Here is a 19,239-nt window from a genome sequence, read left to right as displayed (position 1 = left end):
GTCAGGTGTGATAAGTGCCTGATGTTAGGATTTTAATTAAAGAGGAGATCCCTCTGAGTAGGGTGGACACGGAAGTGTTGATGGGCTTTGCTGTGAGGCTTCCAGGAGGAACGAGGGTATGAGAGCAGCCGGGGGCTGGTACCTGTGCAGGCTCAGCAGGGGCACACGTGTGTGGCGTTCTCCCCACTCCTGTGCACACTTGGAGATCTCTGTAACAGGCTCAGACCGAGGTTCAGGAGAGTCCACAAGGACAGATTATCGCTAAATGAACCAGGAAGACGCTCAGCAGTTGAAAGCCAATAGGAAGGAGTACAGGGTTGAGGAAACTGGCAGCACAGAAACCAGTGACCGTGGGGCTTAACCCCTGGGGAGCCTGACTGGGGATGGGAGAATGGTTTCCAGGCCGGGTGACAAACAGTGGGGACTCAGAAGCGGGAGCCAGAGTTAGAGTTGTCCTCAGGGCTGAGCGTTGCCCGTGGGCTCCGAGGGGTCAGTGCACACAGCCTGGCGGGAGGGCCGCCACCAGCGCAGAAAGCAGGGCTGTGAAACCTTTGGACAGGAGAGGCAGAGGGAAATGAGGGATGACGAGAGGGAGCCCTTACTCTTCCAGAAAGAGGCGCAAGAAAAGCCCACGATAGCTGGGTCCTGAGGTGGCCGGGGTTTGACTGCCTTTGCCTCTGGAAGCATCGCCAGCAGGAGGGCCGCCCCCCGGGGATGGAGGGGTGACTGTGTAGGGCTGCCGTGCTGCCCTAACCCTAGCCCAGGATGCGAGAACTTGCCGTTTCTGGAAAGTAACGCTGCCTGCTCATTTGCTTTGTTGTCTCCTGAATATCCGGTTAGATTTTACCCTCCGTGGCTTTTAATCCGCTTTTCATGCTTTCGTTTCTTTGCTTCACTGGACCACACTCACTTGGAGACCATTCCTCAGATCTTTCCCTTCCCCGTTCCCTCCTCACTGCGCTGTTTACCTGTCCACCAAGATTTTCGTTTTAGTGACCATCGTATTCATTTCTAGAAGTTGTTTCATTCTTTTCCGGATGTTCTTCATTTTCATGCCTTTTAAATTCATTGTGGTCCTAATTTCTTTCCAGGCATTTAAAGCACATGTGCTGTACAGCCTCCTAGATTATCCTGTTAATTTCTACATCTCGGGGACTGGTTCCCTCGTACACTTTCTGTTTACACTCTCTTGGTGGTTCATTCTTCATGAGCTTGTGCTTTGTTTTATGGATTGTGCTTTGATGGATGGTTGTTCAGTGGGTACCTCTGTACCCTGGGTTGCAGAAGTACCTACAGAGACGGCTGACATTGGCTTCCTCAGGGCTCCGAGAGCTTTCTTGCCCTTGGCAAATCCTGGTGGTCCTGCAGGAGATGGTGTGGCCTTGGATTGCACGCTTGGCGGGGTCAGGCTTGCTTTGGTTTCTCACAGGCTGTGCCCCCCATCCCTGAGTGGCCAGCACACTTCCTAGCTGCTTCTCTGGCCGGCGGACAGAAGTCTCTAGGCTTTCTTTCATTAGCCGGGAGGGTCACCAGAGCTCCACCCGGTGGGACGGGGCAGTCCTGTAACAGCACTGGTTGCAGCCCGGCCCCAGGGCAGCTCCCACCACTGCCGGTACTTTGCGGCCTCCTTTACTTTGGGCAGCTGGTGGGGGTGGTCCCCATCCCCCTCTTCTTTTAGCACACCTGTGTTTAGCTTCTGTTGTTATCGGCGTTTTTGAACATTTATTGCGAGAAAGGGGGGCACGTGCTGTGTCCGTCGGCCCTGGAAGATGGCGCTGTGCCGTCTTCCTGGCTCCCCCACCTCGTCCCAGAGAGTGGAATCTATTTTAGCCATTGGATGGGCCAGAACAATGTCTTGTTTTTCTTAGGATACTGGGAAGGCTGAGTATTTTCTAATATGTTTCCTGTGCATTTTCCTCTGTTATGCGTGCCCATGACTTGGCCTCTGTTATGTTGCACTGACACTTCAAAGTTTTCTCTGGTGGAGGCGCTAGAGGCCACCCGAGGCTCGCAGGGGTCCTGCGCTTCTGCTCACCCTGCCACCACGGACGACTGTCCCTGGAGCGTTAGCCAGCGCTGCCCTCCCCGGTCTCCCGCAGGTGGCACGCAGGTGGCACGGCGCCAATTGCACCTTCTGCAGAGGGCGTGTTGGCGGCTCCTTCGTGTGACAGCTCATTGAGCGTCTGGACCCAAGCCTTTGGGCGTGTGTTCATGACGCCTCCCAGCCCAGAAGTTTCCATTTAGCGACCAGCACATTGTGTGCTTTTTTTTCTGAGGGAGAAAAGACAATCTCTTTGGTCTTAAACCTTGGTTTTTCTGGGTCTCTTCTGCCTGTCCCTTATTTTTATAGAATATTAGTAGATTGAAGCTTGCTTTTGAAAAAGCTTCTTCCTTGTGGTTCTCATAGTAAATCGACTGCATTTTATTAACCGTGATGTTGTGAGGTATGTCTTAAGTTTAAGTAAAATGAGGCAGTTGGCAAGTTATTTGCTTTTTAAAAATCTAAAGCAGATTCAAGTCATTCTCATGAATTAACCTTGCTTGCACCCGTGTTGCTGTGTGTCTTCCTCCACGTGCTGTTTATGATCCCCCGGGGCGGTAATTGAGGCTTCAGCCACCTCCCTTTACTGTCGTTGTATATGCTTCCCCCAAATTGCAGATTTTAAAGATGAAAAGACATTTTTTTCTTCGGATGGAAACGTCGTAGTTTTTTCTTCCACAGTTAAATGCTTAGCTGCAGATACAAGATCGGGAAGCAAAGTGTATTAGCTAGACTAGATTGGTTTTCCTCCTTGTATTTCTCATGGTTTAGAAGTATATTTTCTGTGGAGTTCTGCTTCCATCCCATGGGCAGAGAGAATTCTTTCAACTAGGAATAACACCTTCTGTTTTGTTCGTTATTTTCAGCTGTTTGGAAAGCCCTTACAGTGAGGCATTGAAAGAAGATTTAGGTAAACAGCTCCATAGGAGGAGGGGGACCCACAGCTAGAGACAGTGCGTTTTGCTTTGGGCATTTTTGGGGTTTCTGTTGCTGAGAAGATAATGGAGATATTGGGCAGTTGGAATTAGGGACCTGGAGCTCAGGAGTGTTTGGGGTGGGAGGGAAATGCTGCCTAAAGAGAGAGATTCTGGACAGGTGTGCTCAGCATCCTTTTACCTAACACGCCAGAGGGGCCCCGGCAGCCATGTGCACAGCAGGGCCCTGCAGAGGAGGCAAGGGGGGCAGGGGGTTGTGCAGACCGAGGCCCCCAGGCAGTGCTCATCACAGCTTCTTCTCTCCTCCCACCGGCCCCACTGTGATGTCCAGCCGCAGTAGCCTTGGAGAACCAGTGCTAGACGCACCCCACTCAGTGACACACACACCCGCCCCACGGAACCTCAGTCACACACACACACACACACACACACACGAGCGCCAAGGAATCAGTTGGCGAGCGCTTCTTCAGTACCTGTTCTGAATAAATCTCTCTTGAATGGAGTTGGATGAAAGCCATGTAACGTTCAGTACTTGAATCCTTGAAGTAACCGTGACCGCTTTCCTTGTCGTCCCTGGTGTGGAGGCTCCTAAGGCAGTGCGGTTTTTCTTGTTGCCCTGCGTGGGGTGGCTTTCCTTCTTTGTCTGTTGCCATTGTTTAGAGGGACTTCTGCATCCTGAGTGACCTGGATCCCTCCAAATACAGTCCAGCCTATGGGTCTTGATGTCTTGATATTGTTAGGTGTCTGCCAACGTTGTCTCCGATGCTCTGGGCCTAATAAGTCACCCGTACTGCACGCCTGAGCTGCATGTGTAGCTTATAGATTAGTTCTTTTTTGTTTGTTGACAGCAGTGGTGCATAATCTGTCAGATTTTCAGCCTGGGCTGGGAGGACGGGCTGGAGGCACGGCTGTGGAGGCCTCTGAGCTCAGGGAGCCGACCGTGCGGCGGAGATGGGGCCGGGGGCCTGCTGGCCGCACGGGCTTCTGTCCCGCCGCCCGTTGGACTGGGGGCTCAGTTGGGCCCGGAAGCTGGGGTGGTGCTCGGCTGCCGCGCGTGGTCCTCTCTAGGGTGGAGCCGTAAACCTGCCCTACGTCTTTATTTCAGAAAAGCCCGTGTCACCCAAATCTGGAGCCTTGAAGAGCCCTCCCAAAGGATTTGATACGACTGCCATTAACAAAAGCTATTATAATGTGGTGAGTAATCGCAAAACAGTTTTGAAGAATAACTTGTTTTTTTGAATGTCTCTAAAACTGAGTAGTGTAGAATGTAGGTAAACTGCCTAGAGAGGGAGGAAGGATATAAAAATCAAGTATCGTCCGCCACACAGATACAACCACTGTTAATATTCTGCTGTTTCCTTCTGACCTCTATGTATTTCTATAATATTCTTATGTTTTTGTAGTAATGTGTGGAATAGTACCCTGTTCTTATTGCATAACTGGGTATTGTGATTATTTCCCCATACGGTTACAGGTCTTCAACACTGGGATTTTAAAAAGGTGCATAATGTGATTTACAGGTTTTATGTGCATCAAGTGCCATTATACTCATATTTGGAGTAGATCATCAGTTTTCCAGATCAGTACAGTTTCTAGTTTATTTTGTATGTTAACGTAGTCTTTTCTGGGATTGATGTGTGTGTATCAAATAGCATGAAATTAGGAGAGTGTCTAGACGTTGCACATAGTGAAGACAAGGGTTTCAGAATCCTAAAATTTGCCGCATTTTGAAACTTGAGCAGTTTGTGAGCTTAAAAAGTACCTGTGGCGTTAAGTCTAATATCTAATCCAAACCTCCTTTTTCCTGAGCCGCTCCATCTGCTGGAAATGGGAAATGATAAGTCTCGATTTGGGTAAATTTTACATTGCCGGTATATATCTACCTGGTGTGATAAGCCAGCAAGGTAAACTTTCTAAACACAGCTATGTTTTGAATTCTGTGGGAAGTGTGCACTTATTTAGTTATTTCTCTCCCCACTCCCAATCTTTTTTATTTTCTTAATCAGAGATATAAATCTGAGTCACGAGACCTTTGAGGATTTGAAGTGAAATAGCAACTGCTGAGTGTTTCCTGGCAGTAGCCCTTTCATCATGAGCGTTTCGTCTCCGGTGCTTTTATGAAGAGATGGTGCAGCGTCGTGCAGACCTGAACCAGTGACCTGGGGCTGCGCGCTCAGCTCTCTCCTACGCGTCTGCCCCCAAATCTTGCAGTGCAAGTTGGCCTTGGGGACCCTCATTCATTTCTTAAGGATTTGTCAGGGGCTCGCTCTGCCAGGCCCTGCTAAAGGCGTTGCTTACGCAGCAGTGAAGAGAACGGCAGGAACCCCTCCCCGTCAGTGTTTCCTCTCACCACCTGCCCCCAATTCGTGGCCTCCTCTTTGCAGGACTTCACTTCTGTACCTCTTCTGCTGCCCGGTCTCCGTGCGCCAGGCCACTGAGCGCACCCCTGGTGGCCTGTGGCCACCCCTCTCCTCGTGTTGGTCACCTCCTTCCCTTGAATCTCTCCACCGTCTCGCTGGTCTGTCCCCATTCTCGTTAGCGCTCTTTACTGGCCTCATCTGGACTCCGACCCCCGCTGGCAGAGCACACTTGCGTCCCGAGGGCTCAGGGCGCCTGCCTTTCCTGGCCGAGCTCTGCTCTCCAAACCCTCCTCATTCGAATCTTTGTCTCTTCGGGGTTTGCTCCTGGGACGTGGCTCTGCCCACATGTTTGCTCTTCAGTGCGTGGAATGTGTTATGTGTGGGGTCCTGTGCCACTTCAGGGTTTGTTAGGGGGAAAACTTTCAACTTACGGAGCTGCCTTTTCTTCGTGCACATTCTCAGGTGAGGCGTTGCTTTCTTTTCCGGGGGAGGCTGCAGCGAGCAGCGCACTCCTTATCCACAGTGACGTGCCACAGAGGGAGAGCCTCCTCTTGCACTGGTGTTTGTCCAGATAATTGTATCAGAGGAAAGCAGTCGGTGCCGTGTGAACTGGTGCCAGCAGCACTGCGCTGGTCTCCGGGATCCCTGCTTCCATTGGGTGTTTTGTAAAAGTAGGTAGCCGTGCTTTTCTAGAAACCCTGGTGGGTTGTTTTCTTCGGCACTGTGTGTCGTGCAGTCCTCTACTGGACTGAAACGTAACCAGCGCTGCTTTCGATTTCCTTCTTTAACTGCGCTTATACAGGGAGAAGAGCCTTTGTGTCACATGTGCTGTTGTCTTTGAGTCAGGCAACTCTTGCATTCTGGATGATGGGGAAACGCCTTGGCTTCAGAATCACATCCAAACGGTTGTTTACATAAAGCTGTATGAGTGAACAGCACAGGTTAAAATTGCGGTCTTGACGGACATCGACGTATAGAGCTCGCGGGAACCATCTTTCGGCATATAGCACTCTCACTTTGCAGTGAACAGAACTGGTTAGTGACGAATCCAGGAGTCAGTTTCAGCTTTCCTGAATTCCGTATTTATAAATTATACAGAAAAGTAAAATGTGGAACACAGTATGACACGCAGAACAAATAGAATAATGTGTTAAACTTTTCGCACTTCCTTGTGTGGTTTTGTTTTCACAGAAAACTGCAGAAGTACAGATACCTTTAACCCCACTGAGAGATAAGAACACTTTCTAGGAGGTGAGACCAGTGTGGGCTGATGATCTGTGAAAGATTTAGGTCTCCACTTGGGGTCAGTGGGGAGCTCAGGAGAGCATTCTAGGTGGAGGCACAAACACGCGGAGGTCAAGAGGCCGTGAGGAAGCTCCGCCGTCATGTGGTGGTCAAGACTGGGGAGCAGGAAGTGGCTCCTAGTGACTTACGGCCGTTTGTCACCTCTCTCTCCTCCCCTTCCGGGACCACGCCCCCCGCCCCATGCACGTGTTGGCAGACACGCTGGCCTTCTGCAGGTCTCTGAGGTGCTGTTCATTTTTCTTCATTCTTCCCTTCTGTTCTAGGGAGTTTTTTGTGTTTGCTAATTATTGCTTTTGCTAGCTCAAATCTGATCTTGAGCGCCTACCTTTCAATTCGTAATTTCCATTTGATTATTTTTATAGTTCAGTACAGACTGTATTTGAGTCATTGTTCTCATACTTTAAAAAATTCTTTAAGCATAGTTTTCTTTAGTTCTTTGGACACTTTGTTAAACAGGACTTTTATTATTTTAGGGCAGTTTTAAATTGACGGTAGACTTGAGAGGGAGCTAGACTACCCATGTACCCTCTTCCTCCCACCCTGACACACACACACACGCACGCACGGCCTGCCTCATTACCAGCATCACTCACCAGATGGGACATTGTTCACCAAGGATGGACCTGCACTGACACACACACTCATCCAGACTCCCCAGTTTACTTTAACGTTCACTCTCTGTACATGCGTGTATTCATCATTACAACGTCAAGTATGTCACTGCCCTAAAAATCCTCTGTGCTTTGCGGCTTCTTTCCTCCCCACCCTAACCCCTACCCCTGGCAACCACTAATCTTCTTACTGCCTTATAGCTGGAATCATCCAGATTGTCGACTTTTCTCTGATACTTACTTTGGGTACCTGGTTGAGCTCCTAGAGGTAAATTTCCTGATACTGGGGGTGGGGGTCCCCCGTGACTGTGTCCCCCCCAGGGTTTATAACTCAGGCTGGTCTGCACTGAGCCTCTAGCACGTCATCAGCTATAGCCCAGGTCTTCCCACCCCAGTGTCTCTGCTCCAGGCAATGCGACATCTTGGGGGCAGTAGCCTTGTGTCCCCTCCCCTTATGGACTCTAGCAGAGTTGTCGATTTTCAGTCTGTTCAGCTTTTTACTTGTTGTTAGGGTGCAGTGACGACTTCCACGTTCCTCACGTGCAGAACCAGGAACTGTTTCTCAAAAGTAATATGGCAGCTGTTTATGGAATTCTAAAAACACTCAAGCCCTTTAATGTGGTAATTCTACTTCTTGAAATCCACCCCAGAAAAATTACCTGAAAGGTATTCAGAGATGCTTGTTCAAGGGGGTTTTCATAGGATGCTTTGTTACAACAATAAGTTTCAAGCAACCTAAATATGTAGCAGTACAAGAATGGTTAAGACACCAGCAGCGCATCCACTTATAATTCTTAAAAATGCACATGAACTTTAAAAAAGGTCAAATATTCATTTTAGGTGCAATAAGCAGAATATAAAATTACATAGGTAATGTGATTTAATTACGTAAAAATGTTGTCACTGAAAGTAGAAGGAAGTGTGCCAGAGAGTGTGGCAGAATTTCATTACTTGATGAGTAGAGATGTTTGGAGGATTACTTTGGCACCGGAGCCCAGACTGTGCTGGAAATGTCAGCAGGGCGTTAGAGACCTCAGGTTGGGGAGTCACGATGGAAGAAAAAACCCCGTAGCTTTACTTTAAGTAAAGAGTTGATTAGTTTTTGTGACAAAGCCAGCCAGCACTGTTAACTTTGTTTTCTAATGTGAAAGTGTTTGAGGTCAGTCTGTCTTCAGGCTTAGGTCAGTGAATGGTCCGAAGAGCCCTTCTTTAGGTTCTGGGGGGAGGGGTGCTCCAGCTTTGTGTGTAGTGTTTGGGTGTCCTCTTGGGGGGCTGGCCTGGCAGAAGCCCCCCAGCTGCTCGCACAGTCATGTGTTTGTAAAAGGACGTTGGAAATGCTGGCCTTGGCCTTGTAGTGTTGTTGCGAGGATTAGCAGTGGGCCTTAAGGTGCCTGGTGAAATGTTGGCCCTTAAGAGGTTTTCATGGTTATTAGGAAGAGTGTTTAGAAGCATTTGGGGCATTAGACCTCACTGAGGCCACCATTCCATTTGCCAACAAGCATCCCATTTGAGGATTAATTACCTGGGAGAGCTGTAGTCAAGGGTGTCAGGATCATACAATGAAAGGGAACATGTTTGTGACCTGCCTGAGATGGGTTTGACAGTGAAAGGAATTGACTGCACTACGGCCTGGTAGCAGACACCTTTCCTGGTGGAGATCAGAGAAAGTCCTTCTCTTCTAGAAGCTAGATGCCACCCCCAGAGGGAGTGAACGGTCTTTTGACACCCCTTTTAGGGGATGTCACCAGTAGAGAATGAGGTTTCTTAAATATGTCCGTCTGGGAAGATATGGGTCCTTATGGCCTTCCGTGTCCAGTGATGCACTGTGGCTTTATCTTCCAGGGTTACATCAGTACTCCTTATCAATGGACAGCAAATGAGGCATTGTTTGCTTCTACTCCCCGGAGTATAATGAAGAGGCAAGGTAGCTTTGTCTTTGAAAGATTGCAAATATAAAAGGTAGCAATCAATGGTTTTAATAAATGTTCAGAATAGACGCGCATCTTGCATAAAATGCTGTAGGAAACCTCCACGGACCTTTCCGGTGCTCCAGAGCGAATCTGTGCCTGTCTGTCCCCTTGGCTCCTGGAGTTGCCTGGAGCCTCTGCCTGGTGGCCGGAGGTTGGCCTAGAGCCACACTGACCTCAAGCACTGCTTTGGCTTCTTTTATCCTTTATGGTCCCTTTACCTCGCCCACCTTAGCCAAGACTGCTTCTCAGTCCTGACGTCTGGTGTCTCCACCCGGGGCCCGTACGAGGCTCAGGCCCGTTATGGCTCTCACCCGGAACAGGGCAGCTCAGCTCCCTGTGCTCTCTGGGGAGCTGCGCCCTCCTCTCCTGTATCCCACCCACATTCATGCCGACGGCGAGGGGCCTGCTGGCGTCTGTGACAAATTCTGCTCCCACTGTTTTTATGTAATTTCCTTGTTTTATATAGATGGAGATTTCCCGCTGGTAGCAGGAGCTGGGTAGAGTAGCAGCTGAGGCTTGGCCTGTGAATGAAGAAAGAGTTGAGCTGTTCAATCGTGGGAAAGGCCGTCTTGTGAACTAGTCACTTCCTGAAGAATGGAGTCACGTGACGGAGCTCCAAGTAGGACTTTCGCGGGTTCGGGTTGGAAGGCAGAGTCCGAGGAGGTTTGTAAGATGCCTCCTACCTGAAGTCAGGGATTGGACTCTGAGTATCTGTCACAGACCAGTAAGAGCCCTTTGGTGAAGACATGGCAGGGCTGGGACTCACGCCCGGGTCTGCTGGCTCCCAGGGCCAGCCGCTGGCCGACACAGACCAGAGCGGCCCTGCAGCTTCTGCTGGAGCTCTTGCGTAGTAAACCTTCAGCATTCGGAAGAAATACATCCCAAGACCTCATGAATTCCCAAGTTCAGAAATACTGAAATAACCTAACTCCTTCTAAAAGGCACAGTAACATACACATTTTGCGTGCCCCGCCCCCCAGACTCTTTCTGCGAGTTAATGTTGTGAAGTGCTAAGAGCACGCAGAAATCAGCACTCTGTGTTCCATCAGTGGCTGCCAGTGGGGGTGGGGAGTGGGCTGCAGCCCTGTCCTCATGCCTCTGGCCCTGCGGGCGGGCAGGGCTGCGGGCACAGCTTCCTGCCCTGCCTGGCCTGCCTTCCTCTCCTTTCCCTCGGGGCGGGTGGCTATGAGCCGCTCAAGTCCTCTCTTACTTTTTGAAACTTTAACCCCTAAAGTACAGTTTAAATAGACCAGGCTGAAAGGAAATGTGCGATGGTTATTTTTCCTTGTGGTCCATGGGGCTAGTTCGGTGGGTGGGAGAGGGGTAAGAATAGCTGTGCCATTCTTGAGTTGTTTCCTCCTGTGTTTCTGAACCAGGCTCATGGTTTTGAAATTGGGTTTTAGTTTGCGATGATAATCTTTTATTGTATCTGGATCAGATGACTTAATGTTACTGTTTTTTTTTTCTTACACGTAAATCAGTTATTTATTTTTAAAGGACTGTCAATGACACATAAAATAGAACATAGGGCAGCTATCAAAATTTGCAGTGGAAGTTGTGACTCATTTGTAAAATGAGCGCTGCTCTACGCTCCTTCGCTGGCAATAATGAAGTGAGTTTCTGTGGTCTGCAGGGTAATGAGTTGGTCCTTTGTTTTGCTTTGCTGTAACGGCTGACAGTTCAGGGATTGTCTGTGTGGCTTGCCCAATGTCGTCCTCCTGTGTGGCACCATTGTTTGGCCCGACTGGGCTCTCCACGCCTCCCGCCTCGGGGAGAGCTTGTGTCGGCTGGGCTCAGCCCGGCTGTTCCTCACGGTGCCCAGTAAAGGCTGTTCTTCCTGGGAAAGCTGCTCGCGTTGTCTGGACCAGCCTCTGTGTGATGGGGCTGTGGCAGCCGGGCTGTGAGGTCTCATGGGGTCCTGCAGCAGCCAGAGTGTGCAGAAGTCAAGAAAGGGGAGACAGGTGATGGCTGGAGCACACAGACGTGCCGCTGACCTCGGGGAGGGACGTGTGGCCTCCTGGCAGAGTGGATGGTCGGCGCCAGCATGACTCACTTAGCAAGTCTTGGTCGTGTGTTTGTGAAAAGCTAAGTGTAACTTGGATCGTTTGGGTGGGATTACTATAGAGCTTGACTTGAGCACTTATTTGAAGATCATGTTTACAGCTAGTAGTTTAAATTTACCAACTTAACCGTCGTAATCGATGCAGTCTTTTCTCTGGCATTGCTTCGGGCGCGTCTCTGGGAAGCTTTTGTATCTGCTCGCTCTGCTTAGTGCTGCGATGGAGGAGATGCCGCCTTCTCCTCGTGCACGTGCGCCGGATGTTGCCACGCGGGGATTTTCCTCCTCCATCGCACAGGAACTGTTTCTCTGTTTTAGAAAACAGGTGTAGAGGTTTCTGAGCATGTCCTAAGCAGTGTTGCTAACAGTTCCTAACAGTTGTAATTGAGACATGAAATCATAGTTTAATGTTCATTTTCACATCAAGAAAGGGCTTTTTGTCTTAACGCACCTGTGACAGATTTAAATTTAAATTTTATTTTTTTAGCTCAGGGACTCATTATGCTTGGCTTGTTTGCTTCACGTCATTTTGCAGGATAAGATGTGGATTAAAGTGGATGCTGTGGTGATGCAGTGGCAGGGCCACACTGTTCTCTCTGTTCTCCAGTCTTTTGACCCTTGGGTCCACTGAGTATTTCTTTGAGGGGAGGCGTTGTAACTGTAAGATCAGCACCCACATTTCCCCGCAAAGGGAGGGTCTCCTGGAGAAACCCCTCCCCCTCCGCCCGCTCCACCAGGCATCTGTGAATAGGTCCATTCAGGGGCGAAACCAGAGCTGAGAGTCAGTGAAAGAGCCTGATTCTCTTCATCTTACATAGTGTAGTATGTGAGCTATCTAATCAGGGTTGCATTTACTCATGAATGACTGTACTCTCCTCGAGAATGCAGAAAACAGCAGTGAGCAGAATAATAATCCGTGTTGCTTGTATTAATGTTGAAATCTAAATCTAGCTTAATGATTACTTTTTTCTTAAACGTTTAGACATACATTTTGATTATCAAAAATCGTGGGAGAAAACCGAGCGTGTTTGATATCTTTATTCTGTATAATTTCTTTTGCAGGATTAATTTAGGATGATGTGTCGGTTTTGGAAGACGGACAGCACATTTTAGCGCATGCAGTAGATCCTCAGAAAATATGCATAGTATGGTTTTCTGCCTGAAGAAGATGCTGGCTCTCTAACAGAGTGGGATGGAAACCATAGCTGAGGAAGGGATCGTTCTCGCTTCCACTGGAGCCCTTAGCCTGTGGCTGGAGAAGGCAGCGCAGGGCAGTGCAGGGTCAGCTGAAGGCTCACATTCTGGCTCTGGATAAGTTACTTAACCTCTCTCTGCTTTTACTCTTTTCCTCTGTAAAAGGAACGTTTTTGCGAGGATTGGAGATACCACGGGTAGGGCACGTTGCTCGGGCCCAGAGTGCAGCATGCATCGGGAGTTAGCAGAAGGCCACCTTTGCACCTGGGCTCCATCAGGCTCCACCTGCAGAGCCGGAGCCGCCCCGCCCTGCCCAGGGCGGAGATTTGCTCTTGGCGGTCGCTGATGGAAAGGGGCACGCGCTTCAGTTCAGCTGATTTGTACTTGTGTTTATGTTTTTAAGAGTTGTTAACTGAGTTTGGCTATATTTGCTATAGGGTATCGGGAAACATTTTTATGTTAAGGTTGATTTATAATTATCCTCCTATCTTTAAATACAATAGTGGCTACATAAAGGTTGCTTTACATTGGTAGACCTTTAATTTTTAATGTTTATAGGATGATCTGGGTTGATCATCTTCTCTAATGAAGGTCTGAGGTTCCCAGAAATGGACTGAGATTTGCTAGACACCGTCTAAAGGGTAAACTTCCTGTTTTCTTTTAGTTGATATACTTTCCATATGTCAAAATGCATGGCTTTTAAGAATACAGGTCAGTGAGCTTTGATAGGTATATGTATCTGTGTCACAGCTACCCACACCATGATGTAGAACTTGTCCATTACTCCAGAAATTTATCTCATGCCCCTTTTTCCCCTTTGTCACCTCCTCCCACCCCCGCCTTTTGATTTCTGCCATCGTAGGTTAGTTTTGCCTGTTCTTGGACTTAACTGTAGATGGACTGTGCGGAATGTCCTCGTCGTGAATGGCTTCTTTTGCACAACACAGTGTTGTAGAGAGTCATCCACGCATCCACGCTGTTGCGATTATCAGTGGTTCCTTCTTTTTTTCTAAACGGACTCAGCATTACTTATCTGATGATGAATGCATTCTGGCCTCATTCTAGGTATACCTGTGTCAAATGTGCTTGGCGGTGAGATGAAGTCAGTTGTGTAGCCTTGGTAACAGTTCATTACATGGATTTAGTAGTTAATCACAGGGAGTGACTGATGATATTAAACAAATTAGTATTACATAGAAGCAACAATGTGAATTGAACAATGGTGATGAACTTGCCAATGCTTATACATCTTAATGTCAAATAATATTTATTCATCATTTGTTGTAGGTGCTACAGAATATTTTGGAAACAGAAAATGAATATTCTAAAGAACTTCAGACTGTGCTTTCAACCTATCTACGGCCACTGCAGACCACCGAGAAGTAAGTTAGATAATTGTGTCAAGTGTGAAAGAGTAGTCACCTTGGCTGTTCCTTCGTATTTTCAGAGAATAGAGGCTGAGCTACTGGAACAGAATTGACAGCAGTTTCATACAGACATGAGCAATTTGTTTATTAGACTTTTAATAGGGTGCTGGGCTGGGAGAAGAGAGGAATGTAAGTAAAGCTGCTCACTTGTTTCTCCTGTTGTTTTCTCGGCTCTAGGTTAAGTTCAGCAAACACTTCATATTTAATGGGAAATCTAGAAGAAATATGTTCTTTCCAGCAAATGCTTGTACAGTCTTTAGAAGAATGTACCAAGTAAGTAAGATGCTAAAAATTGCAAAATTCAGATTGATTGATGTAAATAGTATTTAAAGGATCAGCTTTAACATAATTTTAGAATTCACATTTCTAAAGGTGGAAACTAGGTTATTTTATTTATTTATTTATTTGATGTGGACCATTTTTAATGTCTTGATTGAATTTGTTACAATATTGCTTCTGTTTTATGTTTTGGTTTTTTGGCGGCGAGGCCTGTGGGATCTTAGCTCCCTGACCAGGGATTGAACCTGCACCCCCTGCATTGGAAGGCAAAGTCTTAACCACTGACTGTGCCAGGGAAGTCGCTGGAAACTAGGTTATTTTGAATCCTTGGGGTATATCAACTCTTATAGTAAAAGCTGTGTTTTAGACTATTTTCACAGGAGGGATCTACTGACTATTCAGAAAAAGAAGAAAGGCTTCCCCTGAGTGGTGATTCTTTGGCTTGGGGCCAGCGGGGTCGGGGAAGCAGGGCTGGAGAACCCTGAGCAGGGAGAGAGCACGGTGTGCAGCAGGGCCTGGGGTGCGCACGGCTTCGTGCCTTACGTGCCACCGTGTGGGCGGCCACGTTGCTCCTATGCCCTCTCTGGGGACCACCCTCCCAGCACCTTCATGTGTCCAGCAGCCCGGAAGCCCCGGGGCCCCGGCATTTGGGGGTTTTACGTCAGTCTCGTTGCAGAGCCGAGATTGATTAAATACATCGTTGGCCGCTGGTGATCCTCCCAGTCTCAGGCCCCTCTCCCCTCCGTGGAGGTCTGGGGTGGGCTGAAGTCCCCATCCTCCAATCACTTGGTGGGTTCCCCCAGCAGACCCCCCCCCCCATCCTGAAGCCATCTGGGGAATCAGCCCAAGCCCTGGTGTGGTTAAAGGGGCGCGGTATGGGTAACACAAGATGCTCCTGTCACTCAGGAAATGACAGGGGTTTTAGGAGCTCTGTGCCAGGAATGGGAGCCAAGCCCAAATGTGGGGTTAAGGTTCTAGAGGGGGAGAGAGCCCCGAGCGGGGAGTGGGGAGCGGGGAGTGGGCTGTGGCCAGCCATGAGGCAGGAGGGGAGCCTCAGGGCAGGGCTGGGCTGCCCCGCCCTCAGGCACCTTGTAGGATGATTTCCAAAGAGTAGTTAGAAACCCTTCCTGTTAGTAAAATTGACTTCTCTTTTGTAAAAGTTACTTTAGACGGAATGTCTCCACGGTTGGGTTTTCTAGGATCAAGTGTGTTCCCCGAGGTCCCTACAGCTTGTGCCAGCCACCCTTGTCAGGGGGTGTCAGGGGGTACTTGTGTGCTCATTCATTCGTTCGTTCATGCATTTGCTAGTTCTCCTGTTCCCCCTCCCTCACAGGTCACCCCACGCCCAGAGCTCTTGTAGCTGGTGTTCTCTTTCCAGGCGTTCTTCTGGCCTGAAAGGAGTTCTCTTTCTTGTGGTAGCATCTGCCCTGCCCTTGTGCTGACACTGCCCTGGCTCAGGCCGGCCTCGTCCTCCCTGTGTCCTGCACGGACTCCTGACCAGGCCTCGACCTCCAGGTGGCCCCCTGCATGTCCATTTCTCCACCAGACTCTGGTCAGAGCTCTGCTCAGGAGGTTCGGGTGGCGCCCGGTTACTTGTGTGTTGCTTCACAGCTGCGTTTTACAGACTGGCCTTCGAGGTGCTTGTACAGGCCGCCTTGTGGGGGGAGAGCTAAGTTAGGAGATGAGTTCCCGCGTGGTGGCAGTCTGACGGGGTCCCTCCCCGACGGGCTCCTGCCCGTCTCTCCCGCTCCTTCCCCGCCTTGTGCCGCAGCCCAGAAAGCCGGCCTCTGTCACTGCCCACCACCCTCGGGGTGGGGAGCGGGGGTACTGAGAGGTGACCCCCCCACCCGGCCCTGCCTGCTGTCCCCTCCGTTTGGATCCACTTCCTCCTGCTGTTCCTCTTACTGAGACCCCGCTGGTTCCTTCAGCCCAGTGGACACAGTCAGTCCCAGTCATAGCCTGCGTTTCTTTATATGCACATTTGCGCTTTGTTTACTTGCAGACTCCTTTTTAGTGTATTGTAGACTGAGTTCCCGTCAGTTCTCTTATATATTGTAGGGCTTCAGCTTATAGAAGAAAATATTTAATAAATAAGCATTTAGTGTAATTGCTGTTGGTTAAATACACATTGTGTATTGATTTTGTTCAAAAGTTCATTATAAAGCGTATCTTAAGATATAAATAAATTCATCTTTATAACAGACCATTACTGTAACATTTTCACAGTAAAATAGTATTTGTGTTAGGTTATTATCAAAATACAAATTTGAACGAGAGGATGTAGTTCATTTTGTTTGAAAGTTGTTGTTTTGAACCAGCCAAATAATAGCAAGCACGGGTGATCCAGAGATAATATTCAACTTTGTAGAATAGACTGGCTTAGATGCAGAGCACACGTCTGGTTTCGCCTGGGCCGCGTCCTTATTAAAGAGCAGAGCATAGGACTTGAGCCTATTTGGAGGTGATTTGGGGTTGATGGCGCACTGACCCAGGTGATTCCGATCATGGGAATCACCTCTGACCTCAGTGGCGGAGTCTCCACGGTGGACTCAGCGTCAGAAACTGACCTTCTGCCCCTGGCCCTCCATGCTGTCACCTGGGAGGCCCCTGAGTAGCTCTTGCCATAATTTCCTTACTTGTTGAGACTGCAAGCTTCCATAGAAATGTGATTTCAAAGCACATGTCCAGCACTAGAACCTTAAGAGTCGAGGGAATTCAGAAAGTGAGGCAGACCAGTGGCGTGTGTGGGGACTTGGGCAGATGGCCCGGGGCGGGAGCCTGAGAGAGCTGCTGGCTGGTGGGAAGGGACTCCTCCCACCAGAGCCTCAGATGCTGGCACCCTTAGGAGGGTTGTCCACGTTTAGGGTTTGGGGGTCAGCAGGAGAGGACATGCCGGGGGCTGCCAGCGGCCCCTGAGGCTCCTATGAGTGGGCACTTGTGGCCACTCGTGTAGACACCTCTCTCGATGCTGTCTGTGAACTGCGTGCTGAGGCTCACCTGAGGCTCACCTGGCGCGCAGCCGTGCCATCGTGCTGATCTTCGTGTCCCCTTGGAAATCGGTGGTTACCGGACTGTGAACCCCCTGTCTGTCCAGCTGGCATTACCGGCAGGAATAAATGTGCTCTGGGGGAAAATGGTGTAGCAGTTCTGATTTCTCAGGTTTCTCCTGGGATTCATTCCTTTTCACTCTAGGGAAGGAGAAAGGCCCTTGGCTATCCCCTCTTGCTACAGAGACTATTGGCTGAACTGTTTGTGTCACCCGCCTCTTATTATCAGACCATTGATAACGCCTCACCTGTTATCAGACCTCGGTTGATGACGCCCCCCCCCTTATCAGACCACTGATTGGTAACAACCACCTGTTATCAGGCCATTAGTAACATCCCTCCTGTCATCAGGTCAGTGGTAAAACCCTACTTATCAGACCACTGCTGACCCCATACCCATTGTCAGAGCTGGGCATTGGGCCACCAGGAGGCTGCAGGTAGATGTGGCTGACAAGCAGCCCTGTGGCCTCCACAGCCCATTGGGGGCCCTGCCTACACATTGTCATGCTCTAAAAACCACCTCTAGAAGCACAAGAGAGAACCACAATGAAGATCCTCTGTTTCAGTTCTTAAGTCATATTCCGTGTTGATGGTCTTTGTGAGTTTTGCATGCCCCGTTATTTCAGTGCTCTAGGCTGTGTTACGTGTGAGGCGTCTTGGCACAAGACCTGGGCTCCGTGTTAGGACCACCCATGTAACCTTTCTGAGCTCTGTCTGCTGGTGCCTTCCGGCGAGTTAATGGATTATGAGGGCTTTATAAACTGATGGGGGGCAAGTGTAGTGAATTCCTGCAGAACTGGTCTGAGAGAGGTCATAAAACTCTAGGACCAAGGCTCAACAGGTCAAAAGAAAGAAAGAAAAAGGAAGGAAGGAGAGAAAAGCAAAAGAGAAAGAAAACCTTGTATAGTGAAGTCATTGTCCGTATATAATCCATGGACATGTAAGAAATAAAAATCCCTAGATCTAGATTTTAACTACATTCTCCTTTGAGTGCATCGGGGCTGTGGTGTTGGACCAGGTGGGAAGTGACGTCATGACAGCGTGTAGCCCAGCACTGAGCAGTGTGTATGCCGTTGCAGTAACTCCATCACGTAGATAGTGCGTCTCTCGTCTTCCTGTGCCCTGTCTCCGGCAGTGTTCTGTTTTTGTTGGCCAAACTCTGACGTCCCATCATTGCCGTTGCTTTCAGTCCCCTCAGCTGGGCAGTCGGGGTTCCCTGCTGGATTTCTTGTTGTAGAAGCCAGCCTCCTCCTGTTTCACTGTGTCTGAGTATGACCATCACCTGCTCAAATGTCAGTGTGTCATAGTCTCAGTAGATGTGTCTTAGGTGCCTGGACCCTGGTAGCAAGCAGGTAGTCTCAGTGTGTCTTTGAGGAAGGCGTTGTGGGCTGCGTGTGATGCCTGGTCCTTGGTGACTCAGAAAGGACGCCGGTCTTTTTCCCTCTGCTGGAGGTGTGTGCTGTCCTCCTCTGAGCGCTGCTGCAGTTTGCGTCTCAGAAAACTGAGACACCATCTCTGTCTTATAGTCAGTTTATTTTTGAACTTGTTTTGTATTCCCCTAAAAGACTGCAGTCACTTTTTAGGTAGAGATCATTTCTTTCTCTGTTTTTAATCTGTTCGCAGTGCCTGAATGAATGGTTGAAGTTAATTTGTTGAGTCAGTGACTATTTCTCCTGCAGATACACGGAACTGTGACTAATCCCTGAAGGCTATTAAAACCCCACTTAGGGCTAAGTTCACACTGGAGAAGAGTCTGCTAAAAGTGCAGATGCTGTTAGCTTACTTTGGCTTCAGATCTGAATCAGTGAACTGAGCAGTGAAACTGGCAGTAAGAAGCACACGCCCGGTCAGGGTTAGGCCGCTGCGCTATGGAAATGCTGTTGACAGCTGGCCCGTCCTCCCCTAGGATTAAGGTGCCTTTCCTGCTCTGGACGAGTCTTTTTCCCACGTCAGTGATGATGATGATGATGATGATGATGATGATGATGATGATGATGATGATGATGATGAT

The 19,239-nt window shown here is 49.0% G+C and overlaps 1 protein-coding gene across 6 annotated transcripts in view; it reads left to right on the top strand.

The window, feature by feature from the left end:
* The window catches only part of ARHGEF7 (Rho guanine nucleotide exchange factor 7), a 128,234-nt gene that overhangs the window by 73,773 nt on the left and 35,222 nt on the right, over positions 1-19,239 (top strand). For all 6 annotated transcript variants that reach the window (XM_007455313.1, XM_007455310.1, XM_007455315.1 and 3 more), the window contains 3 exons: positions 4,082-4,170; positions 13,763-13,857; positions 14,080-14,175. In XM_007455313.1, coding sequence (XP_007455375.1) covers positions 4,082-4,170; positions 13,763-13,857; positions 14,080-14,175 — 280 coding nt within the window. The remainder of the gene's footprint in view (positions 1-4,081; positions 4,171-13,762; positions 13,858-14,079; positions 14,176-19,239) is intronic.

Source organism: Lipotes vexillifer, unplaced genomic scaffold, assembly GCF_000442215.2.
Source record: "Lipotes vexillifer unplaced genomic scaffold, Lipotes_vexillifer_v1.1 scaffold132, whole genome shotgun sequence".
NCBI classification, from domain to species: domain Eukaryota; kingdom Metazoa; phylum Chordata; class Mammalia; order Artiodactyla; family Lipotidae; genus Lipotes; species Lipotes vexillifer.
The sequence above is the reverse complement of the archived record's forward strand: the minus strand, read 5'-3'. Positions and strand labels throughout refer to the sequence as shown.